The sequence below is a fragment of the Sorex araneus genome, chromosome 10 (genome assembly GCF_027595985.1).
Source record: "Sorex araneus isolate mSorAra2 chromosome 10, mSorAra2.pri, whole genome shotgun sequence".
NCBI lineage: Eukaryota > Metazoa > Chordata > Mammalia > Eulipotyphla > Soricidae > Sorex > Sorex araneus.
Window position 1 is genome coordinate 38,322,439 of NC_073311.1, and position 17,135 is coordinate 38,339,573.

The 17,135-nt window shown below is 36.9% G+C and overlaps 1 protein-coding gene across 1 annotated transcript in view; it reads left to right on the forward strand.

The window, feature by feature from the left end:
- The window catches only part of CFAP54 (cilia and flagella associated protein 54), a 330,907-nt gene that overhangs the window by 110,490 nt on the left and 203,282 nt on the right, over positions 1-17,135 (forward strand). Inside the window, exons 27-30 of the mRNA XM_055118311.1 lie at positions 5,096-5,227; positions 7,519-7,633; positions 9,035-9,124; positions 9,777-9,903. Of these exons, the coding sequence (XP_054974286.1) occupies positions 5,096-5,227; positions 7,519-7,633; positions 9,035-9,124; positions 9,777-9,903 (464 nt within the window). The remainder of the gene's footprint in view (positions 1-5,095; positions 5,228-7,518; positions 7,634-9,034; positions 9,125-9,776; positions 9,904-17,135) is intronic.

Sequence of the window (17,135 nt, forward strand, 5' to 3'; positions counted from 1 at the left end):
TAAATTATGAAGCATATGTTTGGGAAAGTTTCAGTTATCATAAAAATTGGATCAGTGAGTGGATATCAGAAACTGAATGACTGCTGATGTCAGAGAAGATTTATTAAAGATTTCACACCAGGGAATGATACAATGAGTTTTTGCATTTCAGAAAAAAGTTATCATTTTGGTTCCATCACAGTTAGTAATTAGAAGGAGGATAATACCTGGGGCATGGAATGAGTTAGATAGTGAACTACAGTAAATTTAGTGTGGAAAAGTAGGAGTTAGAATTGAAAATTGTTTATAAAGTTGAATTGAGAACTTGGAAATCTATTGAACTTAGGGAGACATTGGATAATGGAGAGGGAAAAAAGAGTCAAGAGTAAAGCAAGATCTGACTGATCAGTTGGGTGCATATAATGCTAGTTTTTAATCCTAGTCAAGGAATAAAAATTTTTTTACAGTAAATGTTCAAGGGATTTTGAGTTTTGAGTAGACTGAATTTGGGTATCATTATGCTATTGAAATATGTGAAAATTAAACCTATAAGTTTGGAGTTTGGGGGAGGCCAGATATGTTTATCTAAATGAGTCACTAGTATATTTGTTCAACTAAAGCAATAGAAATAGATGATATCATCTGGGAATAATGTTTTGAGTGAGAAGAGAAGAGATTTCTCAAGAATCTCAAGTATGCCTTTAGGCCAACTGCTGCTATTCTTTTGGCTATTGTCACACGATATGACCTCCAAACTCAGGAATCCTTGACCATCTAAAATGCTCCTTTACACTTCCAGTACTCAATGATGTGCAAGTTAGTGTTTAAGATTGGCTAAGATATCTGAGTCTCTTGCCCGTGTGCTTGGCTATCTTCCTGGGGGTCCCTGGAAGGGGATAGGCTTTGGCTTCCCTCCGCACCCCGAGCAGAACTCACGCGGCCGAAGACCTCTGGAACCTTAGCCACAGTCATGCTCAAGGCCCCTCTCCACATGCTCAGACGAGCCTCATGCATGAAGGTACCTGCAGAGGAACCCAGGTGTGTGTGACCTGGGGCTGAGACCTCCAAGTCTGCTTGGATCGGGACTGGACTTCTTCCACCCAGATTCCCCATTTTCCAGTAGCTAGGCAGTCACACCCAGGGACTGCCCCTGGTGCCGTGTAATCCCACCAATGGCCAGAGACTATAAAACCAAGCTCCCAGAAGACATCTTATAGCCTAGTTCTCTCTCTGGGATATCCTAGCAAGCTACTGCGAGTTTCCTGCCCACATGGGAGAGCCTCGCAAACTCCCCATGGTGTATTCATATGGCAAAACCAGTAACAATGATGGGTCTCATCCCCCTAGCCCTGAAAGAGCCTCCAATGCGGCATTGTTGGGAAGGATGGCATTATTTGGAAGGACGAATAAAGAGAGGCTTCTAAAATCTCAGGGCTAGGACGAATGGAGACATTACTGAGACCATTCAAGAAATTCGACAATCAATGGGATGATGATGATGATGATGATCTGAGCTTACTTTTCTTTAGAATATATTAACTGCCTGAATCTTTTCTCCCCACTCCCCTCCAGGAGAAGGCCAGGTTACAGTTTCCAGGACACTGAATAGCTTTACATTGATAAAAAACAGTGGGGTAGCATAGGTGGCATTTCACCAGAACAAAGCAAGTCTATTCCAAAGCAGCCTTGTGGCTTGCACATTGCTTATACTAACTTCTCTTACTGAAAGCCAGCAAACCATCCAACCATCCAACCCCAAGCCTGCTTGTCCAGGTACTGTGGGACATTTGCTCATTACAAGGAAGAACAGGACAGGAAAAAAGTGAAAATACAGAAAGGGATTGTGAGCCCTAGAGCTAGATCCATGGGAAGATGGGAGAAAATGGGATCCTCGCACATGTGGGAGGGATTGGCCTGGACAGGAGTTCCCCCGTCTGCTCCTTATGGGCAAGGCTGGCTGCAGTTTTGGGTGAGTGTGTCAGTGGACCTGTGGACAGGAGATGAGCTAGAAATTGAAGACATGTCTTTTGTTGAGATAATCTAGAGAGTAAGGTGGATTCAAAGGTTTGAGAGTGGGGAAGTTTGTGGCGATCCTTCCACAAGGAGAGATGGAGAAAGACGATCTAGAAAAACTGTTTCCAGGTCTGTTTGGGCATAGTGAAATTGACATCATGAGCCTCTCCTCTAGCAGCCTGCAGCTGGCTCTGCATTTCCTGATCTGTCATCCATTGCTCCCCTCCCTCGACCTCACTCCCTTCCATCCACTGGAGGAGGCACAAAGAGATTCAAGCAGCATCATCGTAGAAATGGCCCTCATGGTGTTTTGGAGCATTTGTTTTTTAAACTGGAATATATTTTTATGACAAGACCTTGATATTAGAGCCGGTCTGTCCCAAGTAGATGTGTTGAGATTGCCATCTAATGTTTGTTAGGCTGCCAGAAACCAGACTGGACTCCACTGTGAATGAGAAAAGCTTTATTAGGAAAGGCTGTGGGGTGGGCATCCTGAGAATAGGATGCCGTGCTGGAAAGGACAGGGCGCTTTATGTAGGCAGAAGCTGTATGGATGGGTCACAGGGAGGGGTTTTCTTGCTTAATCAGACCAGCAGTCGGATGTCTAAATTTAACAAGTGTAACATTCATTTTGTTCTCAAGAAACAGGCTTTTCTGAGCTCCCAACATCTGGCTGGATGTCCAAGCCGCCTTCTATCTCATCTGACAGATGTACAAGCAGTGGGGGTTTTTCAGTTCTGCCATATAATTTTCAGAAACATCTTCAAGACTAACCAGTAGTCCCAGAATTCTGGACTGATTAGTTCTAAATTAGTAGGAACAAACAAGTTTTATATAGATATTCTCTTAGGACTGGCAAAGCCTAATTAGTCAAATAGTTGTTTTTTTTTTCTGCTCTGCATAAGAACAGTAATCTTTTCAGAGGGCTCACCTTTTCCTCTAATTTAAGCAGTAATACTTGATCTAAAAGTTTCGAATGTTCCAAATATAGTGCCACCTCTAAGACTTGTCATAATGATTGTGCTACTGTTTTTGTATTTAAAAAAGTTTTCATGGTAAATAATTGACATAGTCTTTACTCCTGTTCATGTTTCTGCTATATTAAGTTGAATATTAAGCACAAAACAAAAATGGATTTATTTCCAAGCTTGTGGGTTCTTGCTATTGCATTTGCATGCAAGAGAGATTTGCATGCAAAACTCAGATGCTTCAAGAGTTAATGGATGGGTCTAGGGTCCCTACCCACTGTCTTCACTCACAGCATTCATCCTGACCTTTGATGCCTTTTCTTATTTTCTGGCTGGTCAATAGCACATGTGTGAGTGAGGACCTCTGCTGTCCTACTGTCTGGGCAGAGGTGAGGGGGCAAAGAGAGAGTTGCCTGTCTTTTATTTTCTATTTATCTTCTATTTCCCACCCCCAGTCATTCCATTGTCAGTCATGACTGGGTGCCTTTTTGGAGGGTGAGATTAAAATGACCACTTAAATGTAACTGTCAAACTTGCCTGCCCCACTCCCGAGTCCTACATTCATTTTTCTCTTTTGACTGGGAAAATTATCTTACTGTTTTATCCATTATCATAGGAGAACAAGAGGAAAAGTCTGCATAGTTCTTTGTGATCCTGGACCTAAATATACTGGAAAGCAGAGGTGATGGGAAAATGAACATTAACTCATCTTTGTTTTCTAATTACAAAATTTCTCGCTGAATAAAAGTTTATACTTTTTGGTCTGGCAGTCAAAACTCTGCTGGACCTAAGCCCATGTACCTTTTCAAACTTTATTTTACAATTTTTGACCCTACATTTTTTTCCACTATAAGTATCATTTAAAACACTATTAAACTGGAAATATTTTCAGCTCTTAGCTCTTTGTACTCGGTGGGTTAAAGCAGCCACCTCTAATATTCAGCCGCTAATTGTGTTTTCCTTCATGAAAAATAGTAGTTGTTATATTAAACACTATTATGTTTTGCCAGGACTGGAGTGATAGCACAGCAGGTAGGGCGTTTGCCTTGCATGCAGCCAACCTGGGTTCGATACCTCCGTCTCTTTCGGAGATCCTGGCAAGCTGCTGAGAGTATCCCGCCCGCATGGCAGAGCCTGGCAAGCTACCTGTGGCGTATTTGATATGCCAAAAACAGTAACAATAAGTCTCACAATGGAGATGTTACTGGTACAGAATACGTATATGTAACATATTCATGCAAACTTATTTATACTCTATAAAGAATTCCTGTATGGGTTTCTGATGAATGTGTCCCCTTCACTGCATCAATCCCTAATAAATCACATTTTGGGCTAGGTAAAAGTTGGTGAGTTGATGCTAGATTCCAGGTGTTTCACAAGGTCAAGGTGTATAAGTAAGGTGGAGTAAACTGTTCCAGTAAGTAACCCAGTTGTGAGAAGGCAGATAGGAATTCTAAAAATAGCATGTTGAGGCAGAATTTGTACTTGGGTCAATATTTTGGAACTTTAAAATATAAATTGAGTGGTAGGAGATAACACTGGAAAGGGCGAATGACAGCAATTAAGACCAAGAAATGTTAGTGAGGGGGCTTACTGGAGCCCACCACTTATGATTACAGAAGCTGCTTCCCCTAGGTTCATGGAGAATCTGTTACGACCAGTTTTTTTCTAGCTCAGTCGTATATGAGAATGCTTTGTAAATTACTGCTGTAAATGGCCCCCTAAGTCATCATGAGGTCAGTGATTATGCCATTTCATATAGCGAGCAGCTCAAGGCAAGTGCTGGCAGTTATATGGCTTTTAAGGATGATTTTACTTTTACATGGATCTTTTAGAAGGAAATATTTTCTTAAGAGTTAACTTATCTTCAGAGGCTTATGGCTGTATATTGCAGAGATGTGAGGAATCCATTATTGGTAAAACTGCTATCATTTTCCCCTCTCTTCTAATAGTGGAGTCATACAGTTTTAATTCCAGGGAAATACAATCTGGTAGTAAACTTACAGTTTCGTTAACAAAAATGGGAGTTCTGAGGCCTCAAACATTAATGGAATGTTTGAATTTATGAAAGATGATGCATGACACTTGAAAATAGACATGAGTTTCCAACAGAGATAATTAATATTTTTAATTAGATTCTACGCTCGTGGAGGGAATATGACCTCGCAGTAATCATTATAAATTATGGGAAACGGATGTTGGACATCACGCCAGGATGCAAATTGTTTGGTTATAGCGACCGAGAAGAAGTCTTAGAGGAGGTAATCGTTTCTCATCTTTAAACATGTATTTTAAAGGGTCACATAGTATTTATAAATATGTTAGAAAAAAATGATGTTTTTAATTTATAATATTTAAAAAGAAGTAGCATTTATTGAATAAATGCTTCTCCCCAATCCTTTTAAATTGCAGTTAAGAAAATGCAAAGGAATTCATGCTAGAATACAGCCTAGTCCCTTCTTAACCCGTGCAGAGCTTTTGTTAGGCATTGCGAGCTTTCTACAACCAGCTGGACAGAAAACCTCTCCCAAATGAAAGATTTTATTTTTCTGGGTGGGCCTTTGAAATGCATATTTCAGGGCTTATTTATTTTTCCATGTATGGACGTGCTCTGGGGATGGATACTCCTGACTTGGTACTCAGGAGCCGTTCCTGGAGGTGCTGGTGAGGGCCGTGAGATGCTGACAGTCAAACCCAGGCCTCCTACATGCAAAGCACGTGTTCTGCTGTCAAGTCATCTTTGGTCCACATGTTAGAATTTTTCACTCTGCTCCACCTCAACGTTCTTTTTTTTTAGGCGATAACTAGTGTTTGAGATTTACTAATTTACTATCTGCCTCCCAAACAGTGCCTTACTAGACCACTTTAAATGGCCTCTTTTTGAAACTTTGTGCCTGAATGTTTTTTGCAGGTCAAATTTTGAAATATTTTTCAGTGCACAGGGTTTCTGAGGGGTCAATGGAGTTCTGTGAAGCCTCTTCAGTGACTGTTGTCTGTTGTGGGGGTGGAGAGTGTTACTTTCTTTTTTTTTTTAAAGTTTTTTTTTTTTAATTGAATCACTGTGAGATAGTTACAAGCTTGCATGTTTGGATTATAGTCACACAATGATCAAACACCCATCCCTCCACCAGTGCACATTCCCGACCACCAATATCCCGGGTATACTCCCCTTTCCCACCCTCCCCCTGCCTCTAGGGCAGACAATATTCCCCATACACTCTCTCTACTTTTTGGCATTATAACTTGCAACACAGACACTGAGAAGCCATCATGTTTGATCCATTATCTACTTTTGGCATGCATTTCCCATCCTGACTGATTCCTCCAGCCATCATTTTCTTGGTGATCCCTTCTCTATTCCATCTGCCTTCTCCCCTCCACTCATGAAGCAGTCTTCCAGCTATGGGGCAGTCTCCCTGGTCCTTGTATCTACTGTCCTTGGGTGTCAGCCTCATGTGATGTTATTCTATACTCCACAAATGAGTGCAGTCCTTCTATGTCTGTCCCTCTCTTTCTGACTCATTTCACATCCTGTTTCAGCTGCAGTCGCTTTGTTTATTTATCTGTCATAGGTTGTGCTTTCCACAGAAGCATTTATTTCCTACAAAATAAAGTTATTGCCTCATAGGTTTTTTTTTTGAAATTTATTTTTTAGCCATAGTACCTTTCCTTTTTTGGGTGGAAAGGGAACTGGTTATTTTTGTCCAGAGAAAATTTCAATTAATCAGGGAGCAATTTGAGGATTTCAAAAATCATATGTTCGCTTTTAAAGTCCATCAGCTTCTTGGTTATGTCACTCAGGCCTTGTACTTGGATGTTTGCTTCCCATCTTTGACTGACAGGGCCCCAGGCCTCTTTTCTTGCAACTTACTACAGTCCAGCAGGGCCTGAGAAGCTTAACACCTAATTTATAGGAGTCATAACTCAGTCTCTCAAGGTATCTTTAATTCTAAAGGGCTTTGGAGGTTTTTATTTTGTTGCTAGTTTTGGAGAATAGGGAACTTCAACCCATCTGCTGACAGGCTCAGACTGTTAAAAAAAACATGGTGTGGACGCTGGAAGTAGAGCTGCTCGATTTTTAATGCACTAATTACTGACCTTGGTAAGTTCCAATGAAAGGCAAGTGAGAAAAGGCAATTAACTTCCTTGTAAAGAAACATGTTTTGGGTGAAATAAGGGAAAACAAGAGAGAGAAAGGAATGGAAATACTTTCCTGGGAGCAGACTGGGAATTTTCCTTTAAGAATTTTTAGAGATTACCACTGAACTGCTTTTAGAAGATCATGTGTATTGGAGTAGACTGATTATGGGATGAGGAAGTTAACTGGGAGGAAGCAAGCGGGAAGGGAAGAGAATATATGTTTTGGTAAACCTCCATGAAACAGTAGCATTCTGACTGGTGTTTAGATAGAATGCAATGACTGCTGTTATTATTAACTAATATGGCTTAGCCGTGTAAATCATGCTTTTGTTTACCAAGTAGGAATGACAACCTAGGATATAATTCAGTGGATGTTATTTGAAAATAACAACTCTGCATTTAACCAATGCTTTAGGAGTCTAAGAAGATTTTGGTTGGCAAGCCCAAGAAACCACTGCAGCTCTTAGTACCTGAAAAGATAAATGAGCAGTTGGTTATGTTGGAGACCCACCTACTCAAACTGGTAAAGCAAGGTAATCGTCTTTTTTCTTTATATGTATATTTTTAATATGAAAAATTTATTAATGAATTAATATCAGATTAGCATTTGATAATTTCTAAAGGTTTTTTTATATAGTGCCTTTACATTTTGTCATTGATTCTAACAGTACTCTCCATTCAGAGAGTGCTAAACATTCTTTACAGATGTGACTCATAAAAAGCAAGTAATTTATTTAGGATTACATAACTGGCTTGGATTGAAGCTTAAATTTGCTGACTTGGTAGCAGAACTTCTTAATCTTGATGCTGTTGCCAAGTGGGCCAGATAATTCTCTTTCTTTCTTGTGGGTCCCAGGGGATTTGTATGATGCCGAGTAGCATTCGTGGTTTCTAATCACAGACATATAATACACTCTTACCCCAGGTGTGACAACCAAGTGGGAGGCAAATGTTGCTAAAAGCATTGGGGAGGGAGGTACAAAAACAGAATCACTGCAAATTGTCACACAATGAAAGAAACAGGGTGAGGGGTGTTAATGTGGAAGTGGTTTGAACCAAGGTGTACTTTGGTGAAAAATTATTTTTAATTTTAGAGCATTGTGCTATATAGACATTTCATAATCAATATTGTAGCACTCATATTGGAATTTTGGACCTGACAATGTAGATATCTACTTAAGAAATGGACTTTCATTTCTGATGATGAAAAGTATCACATTTAAAAAATGCAGAGATTTCAAATCTTGTAGAAGAACAGGAGAATACCAAGTTTATCCCAAGTATGAGACTCCATTATTGGCCCCTCGAACTTTGGGGAACATATTATATTATGGAATTCTTTGTTTTCATCTCATCCCTTTGTCATGTGCCTTCATTGCATTGGGTAGTCATCCTCCTTCATAATTCCCTGGGGGCTGTCATTCTTTTTCAGTATATAGCATGTCTGTTTCAAGCTGAATTTTTAAATTGAGCCCAATATCCTATCGTTTATATAACCAGTAAACCTAATATGAGAAAAGCATTGTCTTACTAGATATAAAACCTTTTTTACTTTCTTAACTTCAATACTTCAGTTCTCTTGAAATTTTTTTCTGAGAGAAAAGCATGATGTCATTGGGGTCCCTGAGTGAGTTATGCAAAGTGGGGAGAAGAGAGGTGGCACCCTCACCCTCACATATATTAAATAAGAGAAATTTATGCCTTAGAAATTCTTCAACTAGTTGGTGGCAGACACTTCAGCTTTTAGAGAGAAAACTTAAATGAAACAATTGAGATTATTGTATTTTAAATTTTTTAAAAAATAACTGCTGCCTTAAGCACAAAATTCAGGCTAAATACTTGAATATTTCCTTAAAAACTTAAAAATGTTCTTCAAAGAATTTCAATCTGAGGGATGTTAAACATTCTAAAATATATTAATTTTTTAACATTAGTTGCTACATGTGAACTCTCTGGAGCAGAGGACCCCATCTTTCTTTACCCTATAGTTTTAAATTGGCCAGTCAAAGGTGCTGCAAAAGAAGGTAAGAGACTTAGATGTGTATAAGTTGTTCTCTCAGCTTGCTATTGAAGATTGGTTTTTCTGTTATATGATTCTGTTGTTATTGCCTACTTTAAAGGTTTCATTTGCTCTCAGCAGAACATTTTGGGTTCTTAAGCCTTTCAGAATAGTGTGAACACTTGAATAATGTATCAAAACAAACCAAAATTGGTACCTGTCTGGAAAAGTTGGATTTTTTAGTGTCAAATGATATGTGAGATTTATAAAAACTATGGAATTTAAAATGCATTAAGTTAAGCTATAAAATATTATGGCCTAGCTAATTAATATATAGCAAAAATAGGATAATTAGTCATTCTGGTAATTTTTAGTCACATTCCCCCCTGCACCCACCCCCCCAACTAACGATCACTAGAGGTGAATTTGTGAAATCTTTCTCAATCCTGTTACTTAAAATATCAATAAAACAGAGGCTCTTAGAAATTTTTTGATCTTGGAGAAACAGTAAGTTTACACTATATCTATTCTTTTATTGTTATTACTTTTAAACCCTGATAAATCTGAAAAGACAGGTGAATTTTGCCTGTTGGCATAAATGCCTGTTAGCAACAATAACATTTTAAAATTGATAACAGGTGTATTGGTAACTGTATGTAAACTTCTTGTTCTCACAGTCCTGAAATTTAAACACAGACCCAGATTCCTGGAATTCTTTACACAAATTATGCTAAAATGCTTGAATGATGAAAAATTTCATCTCGTGCTGGAAATAACAAATCCGGTCACTGATTTCTTGAGAAGGTACTTATTTGATATATGTTTTATTAGTATTAGCTTTAAAAGGCAAGTACTATTATTGTTTTAAGACACAACAAGTGGATGAAAAAGAGGCTTGGAGAGATATAGCTAAAATAGGTATGGAAAAGATAGTGAGGATCTATTAAGGTTACTCTATATAAATAAATAACAAGTGAAACATTAAAAATATTTGTAAATTGAACAATTAAGAAAGGAATTTTGGGGCTGGAGTGAGAGCACAGTGGGTAGGGCATTTGCCTTGCACACAGCCGACCCAGGTTCCATTCCCAGCATCTTATATGGTCCCCCGAGCACTGCCAGGAGTAATTCCTGATCACAGAGCCAGAAGTAACCCCTGAGCATTGCTGGGTGTGACCCAAAAGCAAAAAAAAAAAAAAGGGATTTTTTCAGATTTCTTATAGAAACCAATTATATACCTTTTTTTTTGTTGTTGTTACTGAGAGTTTCCTGCCCACATGGGATGACCTCACAAGCTTCCCATGGAGTATTCATATGCCAAAGCCAGTAACAAGCTGGATCTCATTCCCCTAACCCTGAAAGAACCTCCATTGCGGCATCGTTGGGAAGGCTGAGTGGAGAGAGGCTTCTAAAATCTCAGGATAGGACAAATGGAGAGGTTACTGAGACGGCGAGAAATCGATGATCAATGGGATTTCGTGATCGTGTGTGTGTGTGTGTGTGTGTGTGTGTGTGTGTGTGTGTGTTTTGGGTCACACCCAGCATTGCACAGGGGTTACTCCTGGCTTGTGCACTCAGGAATTACTCCTGGTGGTGCTCGAGGGACCATATGGGATGCTGAGAATTGAACCCGGGTCGGCTGCATGCAAGGCAAATGCCCCACCTGCTGTGTTATCGCTCCAAATCAATTTCATTATTTTGTAAGGATGAGTAATAACTCTGTTAGCCACTGACTCCACTCACATAAGGATTTGAGTTGGGTTTGGTCATTTGTAATGCCTTTCTAATTTTTCTATAGCAGTCATCAGAGACGTTCTGTGGAATTTCCACATATATATTTACACAGATTGTTCCTCCAATAGTAGTGAAACTAAAAGACCTCCCTCTTAGTCCCTAAACCTGAATGATTGTTTGCCCCCAATGAAAATTGTAGTGTCTCATGCCAGGTATGAATGATTCCAAGTGAACCAAACTTTTCTTCCAACAGCTGGTTTTTCTTTCACGATGGGGAATAAATCGCTCAGTAAAAAAAAAAAAATCAATAACATAAAATTTGTTTTGTATTGTTTTAAAAATAGCAACATAAGAGCAACATTCTTCAGAAATATCATTAGTTTTTTTAATTGGCTCATAATTTATTAGAAAAAACCTGGAAATACATTTACTTCATATTTTCAGAAGATGATATAGGACTCTCTTCTCCACTCAGTGGAGGTGGAGGCTTCCAGGGCTTCCCGGGAGGGCTTGGGGAGATCTGCAATGCCATAGATTGAATCTGAACTCTCTGCATGCCAGGCACTCACTGCAGTCCTTTGAGCCATGTCCCTAGCCCCAAGGAAGTGAATTGTATTAAGTAAAGCAGGCTGTGGTAATAAGAACATTGCCCAGAAATAGAGAGTTCCATTAAATTATAAAACAAAAAAACAAAAACATGACACAAGTTAAATGTTTGGATGATGTAAATAATCTACTAGATACTAAAGACAATTACTAGGCAGTTTCCATGTGTGGTGAAATTGGAGAGATGAACAGGGGGGGTCCAAACTAAAAATAAAATATTCTGAGGAGAGAAAAACAAGCGGCAAGGGCATTATCAATGGCTTAATAAAATACCTGAGATTGGAGATTTGGCAGTACACCTAAGCTGAAAGTAAAGATAATGATTTTATTTTTATTTTTTTTTACTGTTTTGGCATTTTGGGTTGAACCTGGTGATGCTCAGGGATAGCTTCTAGCTCTGCACTCAGAAATTACTCCTGGCAGTACTCAGGGACTCATATAGAATCCCTGGGATCAAACCCGAATCTGTTCTGTGCAAGGCAATCTACCTGCCTGCTGTACTATCTTTCTGGCCCCCTAATTTTCATTTCCCCAAGTGTATATTGATGTGTAATACAATGAAATACCTTGAATTCTATTTTGATAATATTTATTTTCTTTATATGTCCATGTGATTTTATATATTTTCGCAAAAAATACTGTTTTCTCATTCTTTAGTTAATAAATATGCAGCTTTTGTTTTCTTTTAGTTTTATAGCTTCATGATTTATATTCAATGTTTTTATTCATATGAATTAATTATATTATGTGGTTTATTATGGACTGGAGCAATAGTACAGTAGGTAGGGCGTTTGCCTTGTATATGGCTGACCCAAGTTCAATTCCTCCATCCCTCTCGGAGAGCGCAGCAAACTACCGAGAATATTCTGCACGGCAGAGCCTGGCAAGCTACCCGTGGTGTATTCGATATGCCAAAGACAGTAACAACAAGTCTCACAATGGAGATGTTACTGATGCCCCCTCAAGCAAATCAATGAACAACAGGAGGACAGTGCTACAGTGGTTTATACTTAATTCCTGTTTTTATTAGTGTATTAATTCTTTGTAAACTCTAAACAATTTCCACTTTGTTATTTATTTTTAATACAACCTTTCATATCTATAGTGGGAGATTATATCAATAATGCTTGTTAATTACAATGAAGGCATTTCATGAACTTCAATAGACAAAATTAAGAGTATATGTAAATTGATTCAGTAATGATAAAGTTAATTTGACAGAAAAAATAGTGATACTAGCAGAGTGTTATGTGCTACTTTTAGCATGTAAAAGATATGAAGATGTACAAAATATTATCATTAAAATTAATTTGGGATATAGCCAGCTAGCAGAAAGGCTCTTTAAACTACTCCTAAAAAAATTAAAACAAAAATCAGACAGCAACATAAGAGTCAATAGTTCATTAGAAAAGGTGATCAAAGGAAGATCACTTTCTATTTTAGTACAATTGAACTCTTTTTTTTTAATTTTCTGAGACATACCCAGAAATGCTCAGGCTTTTTCTTGGGGTTACTTCTAGAAATATTTAGGGAGCCATGCAATGCCAGGGATTGAACCCAGACTGCCTAAATGTAAAGCATACACTCAATATGTTGAGCTATCTAGCCCCATTCAATCAAAAAATTTTAACAATATTAATTACTTGCATTATAGTTATTGAATTTAAATTTTAAATGCAAAATAATTATTTGATGGCAACAATAATAGTAATATACCATAATGTACATATTCATAGCAACAGTTAGAGACAGATTTCTCTAGAAAGTCATAGTCAAGGTGAAATACTGAAAACCTTTCCCTTAAGATATCAGGATCAAGAAAAGACTGTCTATTCTCATCACAAATAATCAACATAGTATTGGAAGTCATACTAAGCACTTGCATGCAAGAAGAAAACTTATAAAAGGAATTTAAAATGGAAAAGAAATAAAATGATCACTATTTGCAGTGACATTATGCACACACACACACACACACACACACACACACACACACACATACACCCTATATAAGGCCCAAGTGAAAAAAGTAAATCAGCATTATAAATAAAATAGCCTGATACAAAACCAAGCATATAAAAATAGATTGCATTTTTTAATTGATAACAATGAATTAGATGAAAGAGAAATTATGAAAACAATAATTCCATTTACAGTCACATAAAAAAAGGATATGATACCTGGAAAATGCTTTGCAAGGAGATAATACAAAATAAGTAAAGGGTCTAGAAAGAAAAAACTGTAAGATAGTATTAAAATAAATAGAAGATACAAAGAAATAAAAAATTATTCCATGTTCATGAATTGGAAAAATTAATGTTCTAAAAATGCAGTTTAAAGATTAAGTGCATTTCCTTTTAAAAATTTCAATTTCATTTTTTAAAGAAAGAAATAGAATAAATATTTCTAAACTTTATTTGGAAGCACAAATGACCAAGAACCATTACAGCTGTCCTGAGACAGAAGGAGAAAAGTAGCAGCATTTACACTCTGACTTAAGATTATACTGCAAAGCAATAGTACTCAAAGTAACTTATAATATCGGAGCAAAAAATAGATACACAAACCAATGAAATATAAAAGTGAGCCTGAAAATAAGCTTTTATGTAATGACATTTAATTTTATAATAAGAAAATCAAGACCATACAATGGGAAAATAAAAGACTTAAACAAATAATGCTACGAAAACTGAACAGTCACATGCAAAAATTAAAACTAGACCACTATTTAATACCACATACAAGATTAACATAAAAATAGTAAAGGACATACATATGGGACCACAAATTATAAGTTATTCTCCTGGATACTCTTTTGGATTTAGACATCAGAGATGAAGTTGGAGGCTTGACTTCAATGGTGAGGGAAATAAATGTAAAAATAAACAATGAGACTATCAAATTAGTTTATATCATATTAGACTATACAAGTTTTGGTTTTGCTTTTACACTCTCAAAGAAACTACAGAAAATACAAAATGGCAGCCTATTGATTCATACATCATACACACTGATAAGAGGTTGACATCCAAAATATATAGAGAGAACTTATACAACATTAAAAACAAAAAAGCCCAACCCTCCAAAAAATAGACAAGATGGGAGTAGACAGGGGTTAAGGTGTTTGACTTGCATGTGGCTGACTCTGATTCAATCCCTAACACCTCACTATGGCCCCTGGATAACTACCAGGAGTGATCCCTGAGCTCAAAGCCTGGAATAAGCCCAAAGCAACATTGGGTCTGGCAAATGGTCTAAAGAACAGAATATACACTTTTCTAAAGAATGTACTCATATGTAGAATATAAATAAAGCAGATGAAGTGGTAAAAGATAACAAAAGTCAGACTTTGTGAAAAACCAGATGGTCATAATCAAAGGGATAGAGAAAGAGTAATGTGAGGAATGGATAGAGAAGGTCATTTTGAAAGTGTGATAGTACCAGAATGCTGGTGGTGGTACAGTGAATCTTACAGGCATGTGGAAATGTGAAATCGTACTCCAAAATTTCTCAGTATGGCATCCAATGGTAAATTAATCAATTTGAGTTAAAAACAAAGTTTCTATTACTAAATAAGAAAAGCAAAATTAAGTATATTTTGATTGAATTGAATAAATTGGAAAAATAAAATAAATCTATGAAATCAAAAGAAAGTAAGTGTAATATAATCAGTTTTAAGTTCTTTTGAAAAATAGTACCATTGATATCTGCAGAATTAGTTCTTTGAAGATATGAATAAATTTGATGCATTTATGGTCCACATACTAAAAAATAAAATATAGGTAACCCAAAGAAACTAATAATGATCTTTGAAGTGTTTAAACAAATATTAAATGAAAGTGCATATAATATTAATAAATTTGAAAGTCAAATTGAAAGTAATGATTATCTGAAAAAATTTATATCATAACAATGTATTTAAGCAATAAAGTTCTGGATAGCTCAGAACATTTTTAAGTTAGTTTTTTCATGTATTAAAGGAATGAGTAATTTTTGATTTAAATATATATTTAAAAATATGATTATACAATTTCCTGGCAAATTGAAGCAGCAGGCTCTAGTATACTATTTTAAAAATAGAGTGAAAAATAGAAAATTAGGAATCAGTTCTTCCTGTAGGACATAAAGCCAAAAGAAACCTTAAACCAAATGTCTATAGGTAAATTTAGCAGCACAAATATATATTTTTTCTTAAGATGCAGCGAGAAATTTGTAAATATAATTATCACTGATAGTAGAAAGAAAAAGCTTCATGGATGCTTAAAAATTCTTTTGGCGAATTTTGGTAATCATTCCTTTAAAATTAGAAGAATAGTTTCTGCTAACATATGAAAAGTTATCCTCTCTGTCATTTAACATTGTCTGGAAAGTTCTTACCCTCACATTAAAACAATAGAAATTAGGTGCCGAGCCCCGCAGGGTGGCTCTGCTGGCCCCCAGCATGCTGGGCTAGAGCAGCGCCACGTCCCCTGCACCTAGCACTGAACCACAGCCCACTGGCCAAGTGTCTCCAGGAGCAGCTCCAGGATCCCCTAAACTCCTTGGTAAGGCCCGCAAATATAAATTAGGATGATAGGGGCTGGAGCGATAGCACAGCGGGTAGGGCGTTTGCCTTGCACGCGGCCGACCCGGGTTCTAATCCCAGCATCCCATATGGTCCCCTGAGCACCACCAGAGGTAATTCCTGAGTGAAGAGCCAGGAGTAACCTCTGTGCATCGCCGGGTGTGACCCCCCCAAAAATAAATAAATTAGGATGATAATTTATGTGATTAGTATATAATTTCTCAAAAATGTTTTTCAGATCAATTCCACACTTATACTCTGAAAATGGAGATGAATATATGTGTATATATATGTGTGTGTATATATACATATGTGTGTATATATACATATATGTGTATATATACATATATGTGTATATAATTTATTTAACCTAAGTGAATCAGCTGAAAAGTATGAGAAACAATAATTCTGTAAGATGGCAAGGTTTAAAATCAATAGCTTTCCTACATCAACTAGAAAGTATAATGGAAGAGTGATCCCATTCTTATAAAGGATTAAATTTGTAGGAATTGTGAGGGGATTTAGGCTAATATAAAAAAGACCAAGCCACTTTAGTAAAGATGTTAAAAAAATGACTTGAATAAATGGGAAAACACAATACATTACTCTGGGCAGATAGAGAATTGCAGAGATTTCTATTATCTTCAAGTTATTTATTGGTTCAGTGCAATTCCAATGAGAGTTTATTTGGAATGCATAGTATAATGAAAAATATTTGAAAAATAAAAAAGATAAAAATGAGAGATTTATATTATCAGATAAAGTATAACAGAGTTGAGATTGTGAAACAATGTGCAGACAACTACTGGGACTCAACCAGGCAGAAATATGGGTTGGGGATAATAGAATGCATACATGGCGTGGCGGAGGCTTGGGTTTGATCCCCAGCAGAAGCATTACCATCATGACAAAAATGTAGACCCCAATGTGAGTAATAAAACCAATGAACATAAGACATTAAATAAACGATAAATGATCAGTGATATTGACTACAAAAAATTAAAAAATTACTATACGCAAAACACCATAAACAAAATAAAATAAAAACTACTTAGAACTGGCTGAGACATTCTATGAAGAGGTTTAGGAACATAGGAATTTAATTTATTTACTGGACAAGAGTCCTGTGAAC